We start from the raw sequence: 17455 nt of genomic DNA, 5'->3' as shown, positions 1-17455 counted from the left end.
TACGCATAAAACATCATCCGAAATTGTGCTAAAAGCATTCTCTGAAAATTATTTTGAGCAATTAGTTCATGAGACCATTCGAACAGTAAACGGTTGTGAAAAAACATTTGGCCTCTTAGCAACAAATAACCCTGTGGTAATAACGAGCACCAAAACGGGTATAGAGATTAGCGAACACAGGTTTGTCGTAGAGAGACAGAATACGGTAATTCCCAAACACACCAAAAATAAACGAAAAAATATCTATTCAGAAAAGCAGATAAAAATTCGCTTCACACCCTCCTGAGAGACAATCTCCACTCCTTCCAAATTAACACTGTAAGTGCAGACCAGATGTGGCTTGAACTGAAAGAAATAGCGTCAACAGTAATTGAAAAATTTATGCTAAATAAGTTAACAAACGACGGAGCTGACCTCCCGTGGTATATAAAACAGGTCAGAACAAAGTTGCAGAAAGAACGAAAAAAGCATACCAAATTCAAACGAACCCAAAAAACCAACTTATTTAAAGAAGCTCGAAATTTAGCGTGGACTTCAACATGAGAAGCTTATACGCTAACAGTTACCACAACAAACTTCGTCTTGAAAGCTGACAGGAAATCCAAAGAGATTCTGTTCAAATCTAAAATGAGCTAGCAGCAATTATAACAGATGCCTTCTCTGCATGATAGGAATGGAAATACTGTCGATGACAGTGCTAATAAAGCAGTGTAGCTAAATACAGCTTACCGAAATTCCTTCGACAAAGAAGACGAAGTAAATATTCCAGAATTCAAATAAAAAACAGCTGCCATTTTAAGTAACTAAGAAGAAGATATCCTCGGTGTAATGAAGCAACTGAAATCACGTAATAATAGCAAACCTTCCGGTCCAGATTGTATACCAGTTGGGTTCCTTTCGGAGTGTGCTGATGCAATGGCTCCATACTTAACAGTCATATACAACCGATCACTCGACGAAAAATCCATACTCAACGACTGGCAAATTTCATAGGTCACATCAATATTCAAGAAAGGCAATAGGAGTAATCCACTAAATTACAGGCCCATATCATTAACGTTGATATGCAGCATAATTTTGGAATCTATATTGTGTTCTAACATTATGAGTTACTTCGAAGAGAACGATATATTGACACATCGTCAACACGAATTTAGAAAACATCGTTCTTGTGAAATAAAAATAGCTCTTTTTACCCACACAAGTTTTTGAGAGCCATTGGCAAGGGATTTAAAATTGATTCCGTATTTTTAGATTTCCAGAAGGATTTGACGCCATACCTCACAAGCGGCTTGTAATCAAATTGCATGATTATGGAACATTATCTCAGTTACGCAACTGGATTCGTGGTTTCCTGTCGGAGAGGCCACAGTTCGTAGTGACTGACGGGTAGTTCGTAGTGATAGAGTAAAACAGAAGTGATTTCTGGCGTTCCCCAAGGCAGTGTTACAGGTCCTCTGCTGTTCCTTATCTTTATAAATCATGTAGGAGACAACATGAGCAGCAGTCTTAGGCTGTTTGCCGATAATGCTGTCGTTTACATCTAGTAAAGTCATCAGAAGATCAAAACCAATCGCGAAACGATTTATATAAGATATCTGTATGGTGCGAAAATTAACCTTAAATTATGAAACGTATGAGGTCGTCGACAAGAGTGCTAAAACAATACGTTAAACTTCGGTTACACAATAAATCAATCAAATCTAAAGGCCGTAAATTCAAATAAATACCTAAGAATTAAAATTAAGAGCAACTTAAATAGGAAGGAACATATAGAAAATGCTGTGAGGAAAGCGAAGCATAGACGACGTTTTATTGGCAGAATACTTAGAAGATGCATCAGATCTAATGAACAGAGTGCTTACGCTACGCTTGTCCGTTCTCTTTTGGAATACTGCTGCGCATTGGGGGGATCATTTCGGATAGGATTAACGGAGTAAACCAGGAAAGTTGGCTCTGAGCACTATGCGACTTGACTTCTCAGGTCGTCAGTCGCCTAGAACTTAGAACTAATTAAACCTAACTAACCTAAGGACATCACACACATCCATGCCCGAGGCAGGATTCGAACCTGCGACCGTAGCGGTCGCTCGGTTCCAGACTGCAGCGCCTAGAACCGCACTGCCACTCCGGCCGGCTAACCGAGGAAGTTCAAATTAGGACAGAATGTTTTATATTATCGAGAAATAGGGCTCAAATGGCTCTGAGCACCATGGGACTTGACATCTGAGGTCATCAGTCCCCGAGAAATAGGGAAAGAATGTCATGGATGCGATACAGGATTTGGGGTGGAAAACATTAAAAGAAAGGCATTTGTTGTTGCGGAGGGGTCTTCTCACGAAATTTTAATCCTCCAAATGCGTAAATATCTTCTTGACGCCGACCTACATAGGGAGACACGATAATTATAATAAAATAAGGGAAATCAGATCTCACATGGAAAGCTATAGGTGTTCTTTTCTTCCGCGCGCTGTTCGAGAGTGGAATAATAGAGAATTTGCGTGAAATCGGTTCAGATGGCTCAAATGGCTTTAAGCACTATGGGACATAACATCTGAGGTCATCAGTCTCGTAGACTTAGAATTACTTAAACCTAACTAACCGAAGGACGTCACACACAGCCATGCCCGAGGAAGGATTCGAGCCTGCAACCGCAGCAGTAGCGCGGTTCCGGACTGAAGCTCCTTGAACCGCTCGGCCACAGCGAAATCGGTTCGATGAACCCTCTGCCATGCACTTAAGTGTGATATACAGAGTGACGACGTAGATGTAGATAATTCTCATGAATTCCCCGTCTGACTGCGATACACTCTCATATTCTCCTGACAACACAAATGTAACTACTCTAAATTCGTTTAGGCGTACTTTTGTGAAAGCAGCCCTATTCATAACCGAAAGATAAATTCGTCTCTTGTGTTTACTTCTTCTTTGTAGACTTATCCTTTCAACCATCGCCACAGGCAAAAATATAGAGGCGTAAGCCCTGTGGACCTTGACGGTCAAGAAACGTGACCATTTCTACCGATACAGCTTCCGAGGAACGTTATGTATTTACACAGAAAAGTGTCTCCACAGGGGCTTGTGGCTCTTAGTCGGGCCACCGACGTGAATTGCGAGTGATATTGATACAGAAGTGAGTGCAAGTGACTTCTTCAGTAATAGGTATTAACGGGGTTACTCAGCGAAGTAACATATTGGAGAAATGGCCAACATATTGCAATCACAGATGAAGAAATCACTTATGTAAAAGTCAATCACAGCACGCAACTAGAGTACCAACATGCAAAATGAAACATCATCGCCGGCCGCTGTGGTCGAGGGGAGCCACGCGGCTGCTACGGTCGCAGGTTCGAATCTGCCTCGGGCATGGATGTATGTGATGTCCTTAGGTTCGTTAAGTTTAAGTAGTTCTAAGTCTAGGAGACTGATGACCTCACATGTTAAGTCCCATAGTGCTTAGAACCATTTGAAACATTATCTCTGACACCAGTTGTATATCTGTAACGAATAAAAATTGGACACTTGTTGCCTATATGAAACATTGATCGTCTTAATCTATGTTACAGCCTCCTAAAATATTTGCTATTTCTCGTGAGGTAGCCTGTATAATTCTCCGCTTTGTCGAGTGATCAAGTGTCGCTTAGAAACAACCACCTCCCCCCCCCCCCCCCAACCCTTAATAAACCCCGTATTCTCCTTGTAGTATCGCTGTATTACTACAAAAAGTCTCCTTGCATCCATGTCTTCTAAATATAGATCATGATTACGCTCCTAACGAACCTTTGGCACTGTCAAAAATAATTATAACCTGGTAAGAAATCGCTGAAATCGTCTGATGCCGGCTTCTGTATAGCCAAAATGTCTCAATTTGGACACGCGTCAAGTACCCACTAATCTCTCAGATGAGAAAATTGTCAGTAAAGAAGTAAAAGGACGTAGGAGCGTCATTCATTGAAAGCAGCCCATGGTATCATAAAACTTTGTGAGAATAAAAAGTTTTGTGATTGACAAATACCTGTGTTTGGCTTACAGTTGTGACGGTGTTATTACCCATTTGCAGAGTAACATTATTTAGTAAATCAAATGCCTGGTGGATGGATCTGAACGACTCCAACTGCTAGTGAAGTCTCCCCGAACACGAAATGGCAAGATGGATGATACGAACAAGTGTTATCACTACGCGGAAGTTGCTAGAATACAAACAGCAAAAACATGGTTCAAATGGCTCAGAGCACTATGGGACTTAACATCTGATGTCATCAGTCCTCTAGAACTTAGAACTACTTAAACCTAACTAACCTAAGGACATCACAAACATCAATGCCCGAGGCAGGATTAGAACCTGCGACCGTAGCGGTCTCGCGGCTCTAGACTGAAGCGCCTAGAACCGTTCGGCCACAACGGCCGGCTGCAAGGAGCACCTCGAAACTTCTCCAGTATGGTATTTCCAAAAGGGGACGAAACCTACACAGCCACTATGAAATTTATTAGTTTCTAATTAACAAAATACATGAATGCGAAGGTATTGTAGTACAACGAACATATTATCTTTCACTTTAGGGATATTAAGAGGCATGCAAAGTGCGTTAGCATTCGTTACAAGAGTATTCTGAAAAGTAAAGCTTCTGAATTTTTTATGTGAAAACTCTCTTAAAGCTTTTTGAATAAGACAATGTTACACTACTGGCCACTAAAATTGCTACACCAAGACGAAATCATCTACACTACTGGAAATTAAAATAGCTACACCAAGAAGAAATGAAGATAAACGGGTATTCATTGGACAAATATATTGTACTAGAACTGACATGCGATTACATTTTCACGCAATTTGGGTGCATAGATCCTGAGAAATCAGTACCCAAAACAACCACCTCTGGCTGTAATAACAACCTTGATACGCCTGGACATTGAGTCAAACAGAGCTTGGATGACTTGTACAGGTACAGCTGCCCATGCAGCTTCAACAGGATACCACAGTTCATCAAGAGTAGTGACTGGCGCATTGTGACGAGCCAGTTGCTCGGCCACCATTGACCAGACGTTTTCAATTGGTGAGAGATCTGGAGAATGTGCTGGCCAGGGCAGCAGTCGAACATTTTATGTATCCAGAAAGGCTCGTACAGGACCTGCAACATGCGGTCGTGCCTTATCCTGCTGAAATGTAGGGTTTTGCAGGGATCGAATGAAGGGTAGAGCCACGGGTCGTAATACATCTGAAATGTAACGTCCGTTGTTGAAAGTGCCGTCAATGCGAACAAGAGATGACACAGACGTGTAACCAGTGGCACCCCATACCATCACGCCATTGATATGCCAGTATGGCGATGACGAACACACGGTTCCAATGTGCGTTTACCGCGATGTCGCCGAACATGGATGCGACCGTGATGATGCTGTAAACAGAACCTGGATTCATCCGAAACAATGACGTTTTGCCATTCGTACACCCAAGTTCGTCGTTGAATACACCTTCGCAGGCGCTTCTGTCTGTGATGCAGCGTCAAGGGTAACCGCAGCCATGGCCTCCGAGCTGACAGTCCATGCTGCTGCAAACGTCGTCGGACTGTTCGTACAGATGGTTGTTGTCTTGCAAACGTCCCCATCTGCTGACTCAGGGATCGAGACGTGGCTGCACGATCCGTTACAGCCATGCGGATAAGATGCCTGTCATCTCGACTGCTGGTGATACGAGGCCGTTGGGATCCAGCACGGCGGTCCGTATTACCCTCCTGAACCCACAGATTCCATATCCTGCTAACAGTTATTGGATCTCGACCAACGCGAGCTGCAATGTCGCGATACGATAATCCGCAATCGCGATAGGCTACAATGTGACCTTTATCAAAGGCGGAACCGTGATGGAACGCATTTCTCCTCCTTACACGAGGCATCAGAACAACGTTTCACCAGGCAACGCCGGTCAGCTGCTGTTTGTGTATGAGAAATCGGTTGGAAACTTTCCTCATGTCAGTACGTTGTAGGTGTCGCCACCGGCGCCACCCTTGTGTGAATGCCCTGAAGAGCTTATCATTTGCATATCACAGCATCTTCTTCCTGTCGGTAAAATTTCGCGTCCGTAGCACGTCATCTCAGTGGTGTAGCAATTTTAATGGCCAGTGGTGTGTTAACATTCTACATCTTTATTCTTGTTGTCTACATATTTGCAACTCTCTTGCGCTAGAGGGCTGCGTATTGTAATATGTAATATGTGTAAAGTATAGACAGAGTGTGAGAAACAGAGTGCTGTAATCGAGTTTCGTGTTCGAAGAGTTCGTCCACAGATGGAGTACCCTCCTTCAGCATGACAATCTCAGACCACACACGAGTGCTTCGACATCTGGAACAATCCGACGCCTTGGGTTCACTGTCATCGATAGTCCTCCATGCGGTCACGACCAGTTACCACCCAATTTTCATCTGAACCAAAAAAAAAAAAAAAAAAAAAAAAAATAGTCCGCCGCCGTAGCGCAGTGCTAGCGTTACTGCCTACCGCGCAAGGAGGCCCGGGTTCGATTCCCGGCAGGGGATCGAGTGTTGTGTGTTCATCATCATTGACACGCAAGTGGCCAAAGTGGCGTCAACTAAAAAGACTTGCAATACGGCAGCCGAATTCCGAGGGGATATCCCGGCCAATAAATGCCCTACGATAATTTCATTTTCACTTCAAGAACATCTTCCAGTATTTCATTTTGATAGTGATGACGTGGTGCGAGCAGAGGTGAGGTTGTGGCTCCGTTAACAAACATTCAACAGCGACGATCTTAATAAAATGGTCTCTCGCTGAGAGAAATGTGCTTGTCACTAGGGTGACTATGTTGAAAAATAAATATTTAGACATGAAGAATAAATTTGTGGAATGGCAATAACGTTGTTTTGCTTAAAAATCTATATGAGTTTTCACATACAAAATCGAAAAGGGATTAGTTTTGAACACGTTCTCCTAGATACTGAAGAATGTGGGAGCCACGATATTTCTGGTTTAATGTTCCACAGTAGTGCCACCAACAGAAAGATTGTATCCAGTGAACGCTCGGTGAGAAATGCCCTTATGAAAATTGCTTTTTAAGAGATAGTAATACCACTGGATTTGAACAATTGGGAAGAGACATTCAGTGACCACAAGATATCGCTGTGGGTGAAGTAACGCATTCTACTTCCGAAGATGAAAGAGAAAATGGCATTATTTCGCACACACGTAAACTTTTTCTTATAGGAAATAATTTATTTATCTAGTACTGTACAGATGCCTTGTTTGTCACGTGTTCTCAATGAATTATTTTCTTCATTGTCTTCAGTATTTCCAGGCCGCCTACTTTTCGTACCGTGTGTGCTTCACCACGAAAGAGTAGTTTACTAACTGTCAAAGATTCTACTTATTTTTAATCCGTTCTGATTACGCACCTAGCTTCCTCTCTTTCCAATACAATAGGACACAATACTACCTTCATTGGTAGACACACACTTCGCTTGGATAAATTTAGTAACTGTTGCTGTCATTATTATGAATTAAGAAATGATGTTACCAGGTTTTTGCCAACAGCTGCAGGAAGCGGAAGATCTAAGAGGACAGCGAAGAGAAACGCTTTGTGCAAGATGATCCACCTTCTTGTCAGGATGAACAAAGAGGGCTGCTTACCAAAAGAAATTACTCCCTTTACCAACGAGGAGTAAGTGGTACCCGTCTCTTAATTATTATAAAAAATTTATGTATATTTTTTATCGAACTTTATCAAAGTTTAGTCACGTTGTGTGAAAATGATATCGTACATCACTATACATGCTAGCACACATTATCTCTCAACGTACAATTATGATCATTACTTGTCATGAAGACTGTGAAAGAGTGAATTCCGTTACAACAGAAACGGCAAATAACAGTTTTTAAACTATGTACAATAGTTCCTAGTACAGGGAATAGTATTCATTTCCTATTGTTGACCGTACGTAGCTAAAGTAAGGGACTATAAAGCAATTGAGGGCATCGACCAGATTATCCTTTTTTTTAGTACTAGTATCACAATTTTTATTAGATATGGTTCAGTTTTCTTTGAGTTTAATGTACTAAAATGAATATAAAGAAAGAGAACGGAAGACAAAGATATGTCAAATTATCGTTACATGCAATAAGTATAGCAGGATATCTCATATATTACCAGTATTGCTAGGAAACTGCTAGAAAACGTCCAGTATCGTGTTCTTGTTTCGCCAAAGTGATTCTGATATCGGAAATATCCGTGTGAGAGTTTCGCTTCTTGGGAAAGCTTTATTGCTGAATGAAATGAAACTGAACAGTGTGGAGACATTAACTCGGAAAATGCAAATTTTATGCCAAAGATAAAATGATAATGATAGAAATGAACACAGGTTTTTCTGTTGAGAATGTGTGCTGAAACGAATTTATTTTACTATCAACCTTTGGTAATGAATATTTACTATCTGATCCTAAGTATCTGGACACCTTGATCCTACGTATCTGGACTCCTATTAGTGGACATTAATATGTGTCTAACCTTTGCCTTTAAGACGGCTCGAACTATGCTGGGGAGATTTTAAAGGAGGTGTCTGAGTGTCTGTTGATGAATGGCAGCCTAGTCTTCCCGTTCATTCTAGATCCCCACAGCACTAGCAGTCTCACACACCGTAACTCTTGTGGCATCTATCACCATAACATGGATTTTATCAGTGATTTCTGCAGTTGTAACCTCCACAGGGCGTCCAGAACGTTCATCGTAACTTATAACCATATGACCACTCCGAAAATTTTGAAACCACTTATAAGCTGTTCTAATCGAAGGTCCAGAGGCAAAGTAATGTTTATCAAGCTCCTCTTTAGTCTCCTGAGGCGTTTTGCCTTTCATAAAGTTACGTTTAATCACCATATGAAATTCTATTCGATCTTTTTTGACAATCACTCGACTTCCTTGATTCACACGAATGCCAAACACAAAGAAATAGACCAATATGGCTGAAACGTCGTGTGCGTTCTTTCCAATGATGCTACTAACTAAACATGACCTCGATACGCGCCGGTGGTGCCATCTCTCGGACTTTGCCCGGACTTTTCAAATGTCCCTCGTATTTTATAATACTATACCCTGTGCTGTCACCTCCACCACTTCGTCTGATACTTTATACACTTTGACTGTATATGGATCTTCTCCTTCTTCTTCTTCTTCTTCTAGTGTTCAACCCTGAGGTTGGTTTGCAGCAGAGCGCCATTCCTCCTCCTGTCTGCCTTCCTCTTCGTTTCCACATGATAGTTACATCCAACGTCATTCATGATCTGTTGCATGTATGATATCTTTGGTCGCCCCCACCAATTCCTTCCCTCAATAGCTCCTCCTGCTATTGTTCCAATGATGTTGTTGTGTCATAGGATGTGTCCTAGAAGTTTGTCTCTTCTTGTTTGGACGTGCCTCCACCGAGATCTGGTTTCCTGTACTCTTCTAAGCACCTCTTCATTTGTTACTTTGCCTCTCCAGCTGATCTTCATCATCCTTCTATAGGACATCTCCAGGGCCTCTCTTCTCTTCCAATCGTCCAAGTTTCATATCCGCTGTCATGGTTTACTGCTGATGCTTTGTAAGGTGTCAGGCAAATCCAACACCTTCCATGAATACCCTGACATGATAAGCAAATCCAGTAGTATGTCACATAGCTCCGATTAAATCGTAACATTAAATTAACCAAAGTAATACGACTAACGAGTGAGCAAATGGAATACCACAGACTATCACAAGAATGCCTAAATGCATGTCGTACCTTCCCACCGTGAGACTGACGCAGTTCCGAGGGGAGAAACGAGAACAGAAGCCGAGAGCAGAACCGTGTTAAGCTAGAAGGCCCTATGATAAGGGACGGACTGGACACTCACGTCGGCAGCCTACCGCTAAGACTACCACCCGCACGTTTTAGCGTGAGACTTTTTCGCGTCTCTGTTACGTCAAGGACCACCCCCAGCCCACGTTAAAAGCTAGAGCCCTCCAGAAAAACAGTATAGATCTTACGATAACACAAAAAGGGCCACTACCACCCACAAGTTTTAGCGTGAGACTTTTTCGCATGTCTGTTACTTTAGGACCACCCGTCAGCCCATATTAAAAGATAGAGCCTCCAGAAGAATAGTATAGATCTTACGATAACACTAAAAGGACCACACCAGCTGCAGGTTTTAGCGTGAGACTTTTTTGCGTCTCTGTTACGTTGCAATCTTTAAAAACATTGCCCCACCACGAAAAGTATAACGTTTCTCATTGCATAGAGAGAATTTTTGTAGGTGGAGCTTAAGGTTAACATTGAGGCCCTGATTGGTCAGATGAAAACAGAGCCAGATAGTTTTTTTTAACCAACTTCAGTAAATTGTAGTAAGGTAGTAAGGGGGGAGTTGCTTCCGAGATGGCGAGGTGAGCGGAGCTGTGCTGCCCGCCGCTGCCCTGACGCTGCCTAAACACCGACAAGGTAATGAACGCACGCGATGCCGCATTTTTTAGTGCATAAGGCTTCACTCAGAACTGCAGAAGTCTCATCTGTTACACCCCCTTTTTGCGTAATACTAGTGTCGATCGTTAATTAAAACTCATGGTGTTCACATTTGCCACTTGAAGAAGAGATCTGAAACGCGATGATTTTTCTTTTATGTAGTTATTGAGAAGCCACATCAGCCACTGTCATTTACGACAAGTTAGATAAGTAATTAAAGATAATTGAGGGTCACTGTAGACCATTTTGATAGTTTTTTCTTTTGTGAAACTTAAATTAAACCTAGATTATAGATGTGATATGGCATAGGCCATCCTTCGATGGATTGTAGAATTTGGAAACCCATTCAGGGAATATTCGTTCACATTTTTGTTGAACGCAGTTGGTTTTTACCATCCTGTAGTAAAACATTTCCCTTTATCAATAGTGCAATTTATAAACTATGTTTTGTGAGTAGAATAAAATTTCCAATGTTAAACTTAACTGCTTTTTCGACGTTATTTTACCAGCTAACTAAAAATAGGAAAGCCTTGAACCCCTTCCACTAAATTTAGTTAGTATTAAGATTCTTTTACAGGGAGTGCAGTGGAGCTGACGCTGAGATCATTTAGTATTTGGTTATATCATTGCTAGTCTCACTCAACTCTTCTGAATTCTACATGTCATGTGTGGTTTGGCGTCTCCTTACCAGCAACAGGTCCCAGGTTCAAACTAGTCAATTCCCTAAAAAACACGCTCAGAGCGTCGTTGCGCGAAAGTGGTAGGGAGACACGATATAGAACAAACAGACACCACCATGAATGTATAGAGCTTGGGATAACTGTAGTCTTTTAATGTGGTTGTTTCCCGATGCCTTACACATCCAATGCCGTTGATCATCAGCTGGTTCTTCCACCTTTGGAATTGAGTTCTCATTTCCAGGGCAAGAGGATGCCCTGCCCAAACATTATTACGAAGGTATGAAAAATTGTATAAAATTTAATGTCGAATATCATGGGACACAGTTAAACGATTTTTACCAAAAAATTTTCTGTCGTAGGACGGACCTCGTACTAATTTTTTTTTCCTTCTACGAGGGGCATTCAATAATTAATGCAGAACACTTTTTTTGTTAAAGCAGATTGATTTTATTCAGGATTCCAATACAACTTGTTATTCCCCACTCTTTTGACTATGTAATCCTATTTTTCAAAATAATCTCCGTTGAAAGCGGCGGCTTTTCGCCTTCTTACTGGGAGGGCCCGGTCGTCCGCTTGATACCACTCTACTGGTTGACGACAGAACCAACGTCTTGCTGCATGAATAACTTACCCGTCACCCAAGTACCGCTTCCCGCAAAGTGCATTCTTTTTTGGGCCCAACAGATGAAAGTCGGAAGGTGCGAGATCCAGGCTGTAGCGTGGAGGATGAAGTTTTGTGAGCTCCTATCGGGCGCGCAAACTTGTGTTACGCTAAATATGGAATTGACTAGCGAATTATTTGATTGTGATCTGTCGATCATCTCGAATGAGAGTGTCTGCACGTTCCAAAATTGCGGGAGCCATAGCTGCGTGCAGCCGGCCGTCACGCGGGAGATCGGACAGGTTTGCGTGACCTTGTTGCGATGGTGACAGACGCCTCGCCCAACGACTTACGGTGCTTTTGTTCACAGCCAGGTCTCCGTAGACTTTCTGTAAGCGCCTATGAATATGTGGCCTACGTATAGCGCCGCTACCGATCGAAAACTTTATAAAACTAAAGGAGCTTAAGCGGGAATAATCCACGATATTCCACAACAAATGCCGCATTTTTTAAAACGCTGTTAGCTGAGAAAAAAAGTGTTGCAATGCTTATTGAATGCCTCTCCTGTTATTACACCAGTTCGGTAAGTTACGTTGCAGGCACATGTTGCAGATCTAGAGGTAAGATTGTTGCATGATAAATAAGACAGCGGGATGCAAGAGAAAATGTCCTAACATACATTACTTAATATGTCCTCGTTTTGTATTTAAACAGATCGTGTCTTGGCGCTGCTGTAAGTGGGAGTAAGTCAAGTTAGCAGTTTTTTGTCTCTAATTTGCTACGAACATGGGTAATCGGATACGGTATGTGACGTGATCTTTAGTGAGAACGTGGAATATGATTTGCAATTCAATGTGAGAAAATGGAAACCTGGATGGTTGGTGTAAGTGTGGCGAATAGCTCTGGTAGCTGTTGCATTATTGCGGATTTACCTAGTAGCTTCTTGGTCTCCTTTTCTGCAGTCGGTAAGGCAGATATTACACTATCAAATTTCTTTGTCAGATGTCTTTGTCAAATATTTTTGTCAAAGAACTTTGATGTTTTAATAGGGAACTTTGTCAAATCTCGTCTGTCGTCAAATATATTTGATCAAACCTAGGGCCTCGCTGTAGATTTGATCGAAAAAGTTACTTGCCTTCTGTGACATGTTACCACGTGGAGCGCTAGCATTGCTGCAGCGTTCTGTCATCTGTAGTGTTTTTATAAACATTGCCGGTAAATACAATTGGTGTGTACCGACAACTACAAAATTAATAGAGATGTATAAAGCTGATGAGGCGCTTTACAACATGAGGCACCCTGAATACAAAAACTGATTAAGGAGATTGGAGACCTAACCTAACCTAACTCTCTCCTGTAGCAAGCAATCTGAGTGTTACAGTGAGCCTGTCTTCTGCAGATATAACAGTTCTTCAGTGAGTATTGTGCTTTGTGATATGAGGATACACTTCATGAGCACATACTGAAATGTATGCTCATATATTCTTAAGTAATTGATGTACGACTTGATGTCCTCCACTATAAGCTCACGTAACAAGTTTTGTTGAATACGTTTATCGTGTCGTAAAATCCATGGTTTCACTCAGGTACGTTTCCTTTTTGTTACCCCGCTTCTCTTCCGCAGGTGCACACACTGCAATTGTGGTACATGCAACTACTGCGGCTAATAACAAGTTGTTGTTGTCAGCCATCTTGACTTGGGCGAAAAATATGATGACAGTGTAATACCACATTTTAGCCCCACGTCAAAGATCTTTGTCAAATATATTTGACGAATATGTGATCAGATATTTGGCAAAGAATTTGGTAGTGTAATACCGGCCTAAGTAACAACGACTTGCGTTTGTAGCGGGGCGAAATTAGGTTATGTTGGCAGCGTGACAGTTAAGATTTGTCAACAAGAGACAAGAGGAGCAGGGACATACCGTGAGGGAGGCAAGGCACGTTCCTGCCAAAGACCCAGGCAAGACGGGGTGCAGACGCTGACCGAAAAAGACAAGAAAGACACGTTTTAAGAATTAATCGGGAAATGCACATGCGTTCTACTGTCCGTTGTAGTGTTCTACGTACGATCACAAGCGTTTCCGTCAAGTCGGCGACCGTTAACGCATATGTGTCACAGTTTCAGTTCTACACGGTCCAATCACATTAATGTGAGCACCACCTGTGTTCGATGTCAACGTGCAGTAACCACTCACTAGCAATGGAGGTTATATAATGCCTGAAATGGAGCTACCAAAAGGACATGGTTCAAATGGCTCTGAGCACTATGGGACTTAACATCTGAGGTCATCAGTCCCCTAGAACTTCGAACTACTTAAACCTAACTAAGGACATCACACACATCCATAGCCGAGGCAGGATTCGCACCTGCGACCATAGCGGTCGCGCGGGAAAGAACATGATCAGTGGACATAGGACCAAGGATGGAAGCATTTCCGAAACGGCCAAGTTTATGAATTGTTCGCTTACCGCCGTTGTTTAAGTATAGCGTGCATGGAACAATGCCCCTATCCAAATCCGACGCCGAGGCAACTGTGGTTCACTACAGGCCATAGATGAGAGGGGTGAAGGATGGCTGCGGAGATGCGTACGGGCAACAATTGACCAACTGACGGCCCAGATGAACCAAGGGTAGTATACCGACGGCATCTCCTCAACGACCGATCAGCGTTGCTGCGTGTAGGTCTACGCAGTAGGCGCCTGGATCATACACCCATGCTGACTGCTGTTCATCGGTGACGAAGACCGAGATTTGCACGCCAAAACCGCAACTGGACGTCCACTGAGTGGCTATAGGTGCGCTTTTCAGATGAATGACGTTTTATGCTCCATCGGGCAGACGGCCGTTGTCGTGTACTCGTGAAAAGCCTGGAAACAGAGATACTGCAGCATTCGAGGCAGCTTTTGGTATGGGAATATTTTCGTGGCATTTCGTGGTCGATCGCATCATTCAGGAAGGCACAATGGACCAATGCTAGTACGCATCTAGTCTTGGGGACCCTGTCGAACTGTACATGCAGTTTGTTTTTCCTCGGAACGATGGCATCTACGAGGAGACAATGCAACGTGTCACAGAGCTTGCAGCGTTAAGCCAGGTTCACACAGGCAACAAAAGTATCGCCACTGCTAATGGCAAACTGCAGTTGCTTTGTAGTTGCATGTGTGAGCTCCTAGTTTTTGGTGGCGCCATTTAAGAAGCGCAACTTTTGTCACGCCACAAAAAGTTGAACTTGGTTCTACTTTGTTGCGCCATTTTTCCTTCTCCACAATCGAATAACGTCATTCGATTGCTACCTCGCGACTGGATGCAAACCTTTATAGTGCGTTTTCTTTCGCAGATAGTGCTTTTGTTTGTGCGTTTGCTATTAATATGTCGAAAAAAAGGTCAACAGCGACAATTATGAGATTCTTGGAGGTGTATCAAGAACGAGAATGCCTTTGAACCACAAAAGCGAATCATACAAAGACAGAAATTTGAGAGATGCTGCATTAATTGAAATAGTAAACAGTACGCGTGAATATGTACCTGGAATTGATGTAGCTACAACAAAATTAAAAATTCGAAGCATTCGAAATGCTTACATGAATGAACATAAAAAAGTACTGAAATCACTTAAGAGTGGTGCGTCTACAGACGGTATTTATAAACCCAGCCTTGCTTGGTTTGAAGCTGCAGACCGGTTCTTAAAACATGTGGTCGAGACAAGAGAGACGAGAAACACTTTGGTAAGTAATATTTTACGTTTATTATGTTTCCAAAACATCTTATTTAGTAATATGTACAGCCGTTTAATCCGTTTCTTTGTTGTTATCTCTTCGCTTAGTTCTAATGCCACAATTTGCGCTACAACATTAACGCAGGCCCGAATCATTTCAGCTGAGACAGGTGATGCCATTTAGCAAACTGCGCAATTACGTAGAATTTGTGGCGTCCTGTGTGAACGGTAGCTCACAGCGTCACTCCAGAATGACTTGACTTGTGGCGATACTTTCGCTGCGTGTGTGAACCCGGCTTCAGTGCGTGTTTCGAAGGCCACTAGGATTAGTTTACCGTATTGCTCTATCCACCAAACTCCCCGGATTTAAGACCCAATTGAAAATCTGTGGAACCACCTAGATCGGACTGTTCGAGCCATGAATCCTCAACCGAGAAACCTTTACTAAGGACCTGGGCTAGGCATGGCTCCATATTCCTGTCGGTACTTTCCAGAACTTCACTGACTCTTTTCCTGCACGTTTCGCGCGAAAAATGTGTTCAAATGTGTGTGAAATGTTATGGGACTTAACTGCTAAGGTCATCAGTCCGTAAGCTTACACACTACTTAACCTAAATTATCCTAAGGACAAACACAGACATCCATGTCCGAGGGAGGACTCGAACCTCCGCCGGGACCAGCCGCACAGTCCGTGACTGCAGCGCCTAAGACCGCTCGTCTAATCCCGCGTGGCACGTTTCGCGCGTTCCGCGCTGCAAAAGGGGTTATTCAGCCGTTTCACAGGTCGTCATATTAATGATACTAGACAGTGTGTAGTGCCATTTCGTACGAGTAACATAATGAAGAAAGAACTTCTACCAAACAAACGTCTGTCGCTAAGATGGTTTATGTGCCAACAGTAGGCGTGCTCATGTTTCATACAGCTGCCTCCTGAATAGCTCATTAATGTCCAACAATAGTCGATGCTTCTGCTTCGCCGTGGTGTTGTGGGATTCATGGATCGGCAAACGAGTGCTGAAGAAAATGTGCTTCGTGACTGAAGCTTTAAGATTCTTAACGATTTACACCTACGAGGACCTAAGCGAGGACCTTCGAGCCGGAGTGCTTTCAAGTATTTGATGGATTAATAAGGGAAATGGAAAGAAGACCTCACATATATCACACCATTTCATAGGCTTTTAATTTGCTGCCATGTAACGACTTAAATGAAAAATCTGTGTCTTATCTTGAAACATGTGCAGTTGATATTGATGCTAAAAACAAGTTGAAATGTAGGTAAAATACGACAGACTGTTAAACACGACTTCAATGAGTTTGCTTCGCTCATAGCTAGGAAATTCAAATAAAATTACAATAAAAACACATTTTCTGGAAAGAGATTTTGTGCTCATCCATTAATTAGGGCTCTTTTCATTTATAATTAATAACATCAGATGAATTCGCAATTATGAATAATGACTCGAACCCCGATTTCCCGCTTATCGGGAGCGGTCGCCTTACCACTTTTTTTTTGGGTTATTTTGTTCGTTATTGTTCGTTGTCTTTGTTTGGGGCGGACGTCCCATGACACCCGTTCAAATTCATTGTTGATCTTTTCACTCAGTTTTTCATTACAGAGTGCAGCTAACCCTCTGACCTAACACGCTGAGCTACCGTCCCAGCCACCGGTTGGCTATGAGTGCACGACCCACGACCAGAGCCAAACTTCCATATGACGTCGACCATACGTCTACCATCAGTACTCACAACCCCTTATGTGTATTGCCGTACAGATCCGGTACAAATTATCGTTGTCGTCATTCCGTTATACAGCTGATGGTGGTAATTATTCGCAATTGCGAATGCATCTGATGTATTTAGTAACGGCTGTGGACGCCGCGGTATCAGAATAACACAAGCACTGCAATATCATATTTATCTGCCGATACCGGGCTCGCGAGTTTGAAGAACAACGTCTGATCTGTACGGGAATA

At 42.5% G+C, this 17455-nt stretch overlaps 1 protein-coding gene across 4 annotated transcripts in view; it reads left to right on the top strand.

Annotated features, from left to right (window-relative positions):
- The window catches only part of LOC126341609 (uncharacterized), a 142661-nt gene that overhangs the window by 83781 nt on the left and 41425 nt on the right, over positions 1–17455 (top strand). For all 4 annotated transcript variants that reach the window (XM_050001786.1, XM_050001788.1, XM_050001787.1 and 1 more), the window contains one exon: positions 7544–7670. In XM_050001786.1, coding sequence (XP_049857743.1) covers positions 7544–7670 — 127 coding nt within the window. The remainder of the gene's footprint in view (positions 1–7543; positions 7671–17455) is intronic.

Source organism: Schistocerca gregaria, chromosome 1 (genome assembly GCF_023897955.1).
Source record: "Schistocerca gregaria isolate iqSchGreg1 chromosome 1, iqSchGreg1.2, whole genome shotgun sequence".
Taxonomy (NCBI): domain Eukaryota; kingdom Metazoa; phylum Arthropoda; class Insecta; order Orthoptera; family Acrididae; genus Schistocerca; species Schistocerca gregaria.
This window is presented reverse-complemented; position numbering and strand designations above follow the sequence as displayed.